We start from the raw sequence: 8,507 nt of genomic DNA on the forward strand, positions 1-8,507 counted from the left end.
TTAAGACTTTCACAAACGAAAACACCAAAATTTAACTTAGTTTCTAGAAAGACTATGGCATCATTTCGCATTAGAGGCTCAGATAACACGCCTGGTAAAAAACAAACTCAAACTATATCATCAGGAATTAAATATCGTTTGACACCTGCTACATCGCATCGGTCGCTCCTACCGTACGAGTGTGAGCCTTACTTCTGTACACCCGGTGAATGCAATCCGTACGACTGTGCAGAAAGAATAAAAGAGCGTAACCGAAAAGAAGCTCTTCGTTTTTCTAAAGACACTAACACCATGGTTGCTAAAAAAAAATCTATTTCAACATTTGCATCCCAACCTTCAACTAAATCGTTTTCAAAAGGAATTCCGTACAAAATAAACAAACCCAAAAAAATTAAGTCGAGATATTCCTATTCATCAAAAGAGGAATCTAAAGTCTCATCTGGGAAAATAGCCAAGCAAGGGGTGCGTATCGGGTCAAGTTTTACTTTTGATATTGAGTTATCAAAAAGAAAAGATATTCAACCTAATTTACATGAGCAAGAGAGCGTCAAAGGGATGAAAAAAGAAAAAAAGCCTCTGCAACACAAAGGAATATACATTCGTCACGAGAAGTCAGGAAAAAATAAGCCTGTAAAAACTAAGCAAACCTACACTGAACCCTTTTTACGGAAATGTTTTTGCACTCTCGGATTACTCAAAAAAAGCAAGAAGAAAGAAGAAACTGCACGATTGCACAATGAATACGTGTACGTGCATAAAACTTTTACAACAAACAGAGCAGATATTCGCTATAATTACGAGAGATCAAAGATTCTGCCTTTCGAATACAAGTTTACTCCTGCTGAACGTGATATTAACTTTCAAAATAAATGTTCAAACACGGCTAATCTAGCAACTCAGCCAACGTTAAGGAATGTGACACAAACAATGAATTCCTCAAAAACTCAGTATACGCCGTCGAAAGCTCGTAACAAAATGAATATTGTATCAAGCCAATCAAAACAAAAAGCCTTGCGAGTTGGATCCACTTATAGCTTTAGTATTGACTCGTTAAAGGAAAAATCACCTCAAAACAGCAAAAATAGGAAAAAAGCTACTAAAGACAAAAATCAGGCCTATGATGATAAAAGAATCAGACTAGAGACTATAGGATCTGAAGAGTTTGCGCAAATCCAACATGTAGCAACAGATATAGAACAAAAACCGAAGAAAAAGGGAAATAGCTTAGCAACTGCTATAAAAAAATGCTTTTGTGCATTCAAGTTTCCTAGTAATAGCAGTGCAAAACAGCAAAATAAAAATAACTTAAGCTATGGTCACACAAAGACCTCGCATCCTTTGTCAAATCCTCTAATTGAATTCAAAGGTACAAGAAAAAATTGCCAATTACCTAATCCACACATATATGAGCCCCTACATTATTTGAAAGGTGATGAGTTGGCACGTCATTTCTGCGTTCCCAAAATGTTTGATTCTTACAATTGCTACGAAGAAGAACTTAAACGGCCCGAGATAAAACGATCTTGTGATCGCTACGTCAATGGTGAAAAACAAAGAAAATCCTTTATGAGAACTACTAACTCGTTCAATGGTAGTTCGAAGTCTAAAAGTAATCAATCCAGACTATTACAACGAACCTCTACAAAAGAAAAGAAAATGAGAGACCCACAAAAAGACACGGGGCCTAGCTGTTTCCTCTCGCCGTCACGTGATGCTTGTTTTGTCCGATCTATACACAACATAGGAAATAGCATTCGAGCGGATAAGCATAAGTCTGTAAGTAAAACGTCCACAGCAAACAAAATGAAGAGCACTAATGATAAACAAATAGCTTTAAGAAATAGCTTTATACAATCAGAAAAAGTGAGGAAAGAAGGCAAAGCATCAAACATAGGTTACTTACTTAAGAGGTGTTTTTGTACTCTTGGTCTTCAAAAGAAAAATGCTACTGCGAAGACGCAATTGCTGAAATTTGATATTCAGAAAAATCTGCCCTTAACAAGTCAATTTGTTCATATATTACCATCAAACGAAAATAGTAATGTAAAGAATGTTACAAAAATAAACTGCCCCGCTCTTGATGAAAGATACGGAGGAATACCCTTAGAATTTAAATTACCAAATGATCCTTTAAAAGATTATATTTTTGGGCATCAAAATGGTAAAAAGAATATGTTTAAAAACAGTACTTCATTTGAAAAACGTTTGAAATCTGGTGTTAATTTAAATTTTAATGAATATCAAGTTGGATATTTCATTAATACGCGAAAGCTGAGTCCGTTTTATCAGTCATTTTATGCGTTAAATTTAAACGTACCTAATAACATACCGAAGAGAGGATATGTTCTGGAGGACAACGAATGCGAACCTGGATTTTGTATACCATACCAATGTGATCCCGTTGAATGTTTAAAGAGAATTAATAGTCGTCTAAAAACATCTAAGCTATCTGGAACTAATCGTCAAGAATCCAAGTCAGTTGAATTTAATGGAAAATATAAAGAATTGAAAAACAAAATAGCCACACCACGTAGAAGGAAGTCTCACTTCGGTAAATATCAAGGAAGTCCTACAATTATAGGATCAAATGTTAGTGTTAATATGGGAGTTTACAAATATACTAACCCACAATTAAGTAACAAACAAATGTTAGGAACATCTTTACATCCAATTACGGAAAAAAATAAGCAATATTCTCGCCACGGTATTCGTATGAGATCAGATGCCCGAGTTGCAATGTCATTGTATAAACAAAAGAAACAAAGAAATGACGGTGCCACGTCATCCTCAAGACCGAAACATTGTAGAGCCATAGCTTCTCAATGTACTCAAAGGCAACTTAAACACTCCGAGGCACAAATCAGTTATCAAGGTATAAGTAAAGGTACAGGAATATCCCATTTTTTATCAAGATGTTTTTGCACGTCCAAATTGAAAAATGAAAGTCAAAGAATACCTGAAAAAAGAAAAAAGGGTGGCAAAGACAAAACCAAAAATACTCCAGAGAATAAAGAGACAAAACCGAAGAAGCTTAAAAAGCACAAAAAAACTGCCTTGTCTGAGAACTCCCAGACAGGTCAACAAAAATATAAAAAGCTATGTAAAGGATTCGAATGCGGAGGGATATCGATTAATAAACCATGTCGTCATAGTATTGGTCCATTATATCCAAAATTTAAATCTACGGCAAGTCTGAGGTCAAGAAAAAATATTAAATCCAGGTCTTTTCAGTCTAAGGGTAAAGATTGGTCATCTCCGTCTAACTGCTGCGTTCAAAAGCAACTCCATTATGGAGACAATTCATTAAGACAGTCTCGTAATGTGACGTTTGGCTCAAACATACATTTTGGTATGGAATTCTACAAAGATCGATCTCAGGGTAAAGGAGACCAAGTGAAATACGGTAATTGTTGCATTGTTAAGTATTTAATACTCATACATAGGAAATACTATAGTATGTAACTAGCTGTTTGATTATGCTCCGGGAGACCTAATTCTCGTACATGGATAAAAAGTTTCAAAAAGCATCCATTGTAACGGGCTGATTATTGTACTGAGTATCATATTTTCTTAATATCTGTAACCTACTCAACACTTTGAAGATTAATTTTACCTTAATGCTCCTCTGCATCCCAAACATCATCTCAATCAGTTAAAATGTTGTTAGTGTGATTTATTTATTAGCAAACTAGTTTCCGCCCATGGTTTCACCCGCGTCTCGCGATAACTGCATCCCGTAGCCGAAGTGTGACAAAAACTATCCTATTTCTTTCATCTCCCCTCTAATTTGCAGTTAAATTGATCCAGCCATTCACACGAGGTAATAGGGTTATAGGGGCAAGGGATATATGGATCAATTTAAATATATATAGATTACTTCACTTACACATTTATAATATTAATAAGGATCAAAGACTGACAGTATGTACAAATTATACTATTCATTTTACAGGTCCAAAAGCAGAAATCTGTAAGATCAAAAACCCAAAAACAAAAACCTCTAAAGGCGAAAACTCACCAACAGGTCAAGGATATTATGGAAGCTTGTTGCATCCTTACCAATGCGAAATTAACACGTGTATACCAAGCAAATGCTCCCCGGTTCAATTTGAAAAGCTTATCAATAAACGTCGGTTAAGATCAAAAAATACAAAAGTAAACAATGATATAAATGCACCATCCGTACCATCTGTCTTCACTGATAAAGGTATAATAAATTCAAATCATCATCATCCAAAAATTTTCACAGATTGTTACCGACATAATTGTGTTGAAAATGTTACAGAATTGGGGATTATTCAGCCGTTCATGAGTAAAACGTCCAAGACAGGCAAATATACTACTTCATCATCAACACAAAATTACGAAGACAAATCGATATTAACTAATAGGCAAAATAAATCAGTTTTGAAATGCTTCTGTGTTTTAACGCAGAGAACATGTCATCCGACATGCCAAATTCTGCAACAAGAAAAGTGCACGAACACGAAATGCAAGAAAGCGAATTTAAATAACTTTGTAGACAAATGCTTGTGTACTTTAAAACATTTGAAAGGAAATAAACATTTAGCGCTAAAACCAAGTACAGAACAAATTGCAACTATACCAATGAAAACAGGTATAAAATTTGAAAAGAAAGTGAAAACTCAGCAAACATCTACGCTAGACAGGGAAATGGAAACTATAATGCCTTATTCAAAGAAAAAGTTCAAAAAACTTGAAAGTAAAACGAAACTTAAACAAGAAGCAATGATGAACTACAGAGGTGGAATTGGTGATCGAAATTCCCCAAAAGTTGTCCAGTTTTGTCCAGTGTGCAAAAATCTGACGACCCAACAATCAAGCAAACAATCCCGCAACACTTGTCGCTGCTCACGTAAGAACTGTTTGTGCTTTGAAGGAGAGGGAGAGAGGAGAGGAAAAGAGAGAGGGGAGGGAGGAGGGGATCAAGATCAAACATTATGCCCTGTGTGCTTTCCTAAAGCGTCTGGAAAACACAATAAGAAAGCAAAGAAATATAAAGGCACTCTGCAAGATGAAGAACAATGCCCGAAGTCAGAATGCCCATGTTGCAAAAGAGTTTTAAGCCTCGAAACTATCACGAAATTACCTCAAAACGTCAAAAAATGCGTAAAGAACAAAATATGTAGTTTTTTCACATGTAACAACAAAGCAATTAAAAACATTGATTCAGATCCACTATTTGAATTGTTAGTCAACAAACACAATATGAATATACTGAACAGAGATGAAGTACTTAAAAATTTAGGCTCAAGTGGTAAGGAGTCTAAAGCTATGAAGAAAGCACGTAAAGGTATATTCACTTACTTATATTTTAGGATATTTTTTTTAGTTGGTCGATTATCTTAAGTGATTTTCAAGAAGCTCAATGACCGAGAGAAATTTTCATATAGCAGAAAATTGAAAAATCTTTAGGTTCAGATCCATTTCTGAACATTTTCTTAAACATTTAGTTCTGACAAAACAAATAAGAAACCAACGAAAGATACAGAGTTTTGCTTCAAAAGATGTATTTTCTTATCTTTGTTTGACTCTCAATCTTTGTTTCGTTATATTTTAGTAAATATTTAATATTTTGTTAACAAAATTTTTTTGCCAATCTAAAATGCGGATTAGTTACATACGATCACTGGTATTTACCCATGTCGTCACGCCTATTGTTAACATTCTTGCTAATTGATTTTTTTTTCGATACAGCTGAACTGTTAGCATATTACCATAATTTTGTATAAAAATTTAATTGAATTTATTTTAGCTATCGAAAAAGGAGAAATCTCGTCACCGCTTATGAAAATGATAATAGACAAACAGAGCGCAAGAATAATTAACAGGGATGATATTATTAATCAAATTAATAAACAGAAGCGGGGAAAGGCTAAGGAGCAGGCGAAAATCGCAGCGCTATTAGGATTAGATACTTATCCTCAAAGTGAACGCAAAATCTCTGCAATGACTCATGGCAGCAAATGTAAATGCTGTGTATGTGCCAAAAACAGGAAAAAGAACATCAAGAAAGGTACAGCTAAACCGAAACCGAAGGCTCGTAAGTTAAAACCTTGCATTTGCGGAAGCGTCATTTGTAAAAGGAATTGGCAAAAATTAAAAAGAGAAGAAAGATCAATCAAGAGCTTAAAAATAAAACCTTGTGTTTGCGGGAGTGACATATGTAAACAGGAGGCACAAAAAATGCCAGAAGTGTTATTACAGGCTGCGCGGCGAGCTCAAGAAGACAAGGAAAGGGTAGAACAAGCTACAATTAAAGAGAAGAAATACCAAAAAGGAAGAGGGGAGCGTAAAAAGTTGCATGCCAAAGAAGATAAAAAGCTTCTCAAGAAAAGGAAGAAAGAAGACAAGCGTGAAATGAAATTAGTAAAGAATTATGAAAATCCGTCAAGTGTACTTATGGTGGCAGAATCATTGGTCGATTTAGGCAGTTTAGGCGCAAAAGTGTTTTGTGACGTTATGAAATCGGCAGTTAGAGTAGCGAAACATCCAAGAGATGGCGTGTATCATATAAAAGATGCAGTTCGGGATCCAAGTCGTGCAGCCAAAAAATTTAGGAAAAGTCTAAAAGGAATGGGCTTATTCTCCACGTTCGCTCGAATAAAACGTAGATTGATAAAGATGCCAGTAACTAAGGGCGCTATAAGTAAACTAGAATCTGTTCCTGTTACAAACTATTTAGTTCACATGGCTGATAAGGACCCGAAGCAAAGAGTAAATAAATTTAAAAAGAAACGATATAGGGAACCAGTCGATTTCCAATGCAGTCTTTTCATGGCAACTCTGAAAAAGAAACCTTGTTTGAAAATTTATTACATGTGCCCCTGGTTCTATCCACATTGTTTAGGGTTGCTTAAAATCTGGCAGCAGTTTATTGATATCGTAATATTCGCTTTAGCTGTTGTAGTGTGGAGTCCTTGTATACTCACTATGGAAGTTCTAAGATACCTAATGTGTTTCTTGTTCTGTTCAGCGTGATGTATGATAGCTTTTGTTTTCGATGTACCTATTAAATAAATCAAAGGAATAAAATGGTTTTATTTATACCATTAGCTGTTTTGGTAGCGGAAACAAATCTTTTGTTCGTCTTATTGTGGTTGTGGCGCAACACGGCATGAAACCGCTCCTGCAAAAAATATCTAAGAAAGTTTTGATGTCCGTTGAAATGTACCCTTCGCTCTTGACGCAAAGCTGTGAACTTACTGGCGTATAGAAAAGTGATGTCTGACATTTTTATGGCGGGAATCAGTCGGCATTATGGAAGTGTCACAGTCCACCAGTCCACATATTCGGAGAGTGTCATTTAGCTATTCTGAATATTGTATCCCCACATAATGATTGAGAATGTGAAGTATTGAAGCGTAATTGTACAGATTGCATTGTTGTTGTCTTAAACGATAAACTCAAGCCTACCATGAGGACGGTTCCGCTAGTAACTCCATATTATAATGTCGAGGATTACCTATCCTGCATATTCCGATTATCATAAAGGCAAGATTTGAATAGAAGGATAAATGTGATGTAGGTATCTATGCAACAAATAAACTCAGAAATGGACCGATAAAAAAAAAAACCTTTTACGTGATGAATACAGTTTATATCTTATTTTTATTTATTTTTTTCATATAAAATACATATTATAGTTATATTTATTGATGTTTGATGAAATATTGTAATCCGTGGATTGTCACATCACATTTAAGCTATCCCACTACCGTTTGATTACCAATGGTAAGCAGCACCAACCTCCTTGACTTTAAAACGATTGTCCATTATCATCATCATCTCAGCCATAAGACGTCCACTGCTGAACATACATCGAGCTTATATGTCTCTGTGAACATAGGCCTCCCCCCACTGACCTATATTTAGTGTGTAAATATAGAGGTCAGTGCCTCCCCCTTAGATCTCCACAGATACCTGTTGGTAGTTGTCCATTATATTATGCCCGATGATTATGCCTGAGTGTATTACAAATAAAAAGAAAGATATGTGAAGTCTATGGGATTTCACCCGTCAAATGATGTCAAATATTGAAATACGTTTGACATTGATATATAGTATTTAAGTCTAGCAGACGTGTTTTCATCGTAATTATTAACCATTTAATGTTATATTATATGGGGAAATCCTCTGCTACTTGTCTTCTGCGTAAGACAACAAGAGCGTTGTTAGAATAACCATGCGTCAGTATTTAGCGAACAAATATATATTTTTTGTAAATTGGTAAGCAATTTCAACTTTAGACTTCAGTATATTATAATTGTTCTACGTTACTAATGCAGACCCCACTTAATTTTAGATCTAAACTTGCTGACAATTTCAATGAAACAATTTAAATAAAATAAAGTTCTTATCTATTCATAAGTTCTAAATTCATGGTTAGTTGTGCACAGTTTATGGTTTATCAACCTTCAGGTTTGTGTACACACAAACTAATGGAGGTAATTTTGGTCATCAATTTTGCAAACTGCTCGTTTTGT

At 35.1% G+C, this 8,507-nt stretch overlaps 1 protein-coding gene across 1 annotated transcript; it reads left to right on the top strand.

The window, feature by feature from the left end:
- Positions 1–291: 291 nt before the first annotated feature.
- On the top strand, positions 292–7,035 carry LOC124630548. The gene is made up of 4 exons (XM_047164502.1): positions 292–3,403; positions 3,953–4,207; positions 4,286–5,314; positions 5,777–7,035. Exons 1-4 carry the CDS (start codon positions 292–294, stop codon positions 7,000–7,002), a joined length of 5,622 nt encoding a protein of 1,873 aa, XP_047020458.1. The 3' UTR covers positions 7,003–7,035.
- The last annotated feature ends 1,472 nt before the right edge of the window (positions 7,036–8,507 follow it).

Source organism: Helicoverpa zea, chromosome 5, assembly GCF_022581195.2.
Source record: "Helicoverpa zea isolate HzStark_Cry1AcR chromosome 5, ilHelZeax1.1, whole genome shotgun sequence".
Classification (NCBI taxonomy): Eukaryota; Metazoa; Arthropoda; class Insecta; order Lepidoptera; family Noctuidae; genus Helicoverpa; species Helicoverpa zea.

Coding starts and splice junctions, on each gene's coding strand:
- LOC124630548 (XM_047164502.1), top strand. CDS start 292: ATGGTTGCTAAAAAAAAATCTATTTCAACATTTGCATCCCAACCTTCA. Junction 4,208..4,285: donor ATCTGTCTTCACTGATAAAG/GTATAATAAATT, acceptor AAAATGTTACAG/AATTGGGGATTATTCAGCCG. Junction 5,315..5,776: donor TATGAAGAAAGCACGTAAAG/GTATATTCACTT, acceptor AATTTATTTTAG/CTATCGAAAAAGGAGAAATC.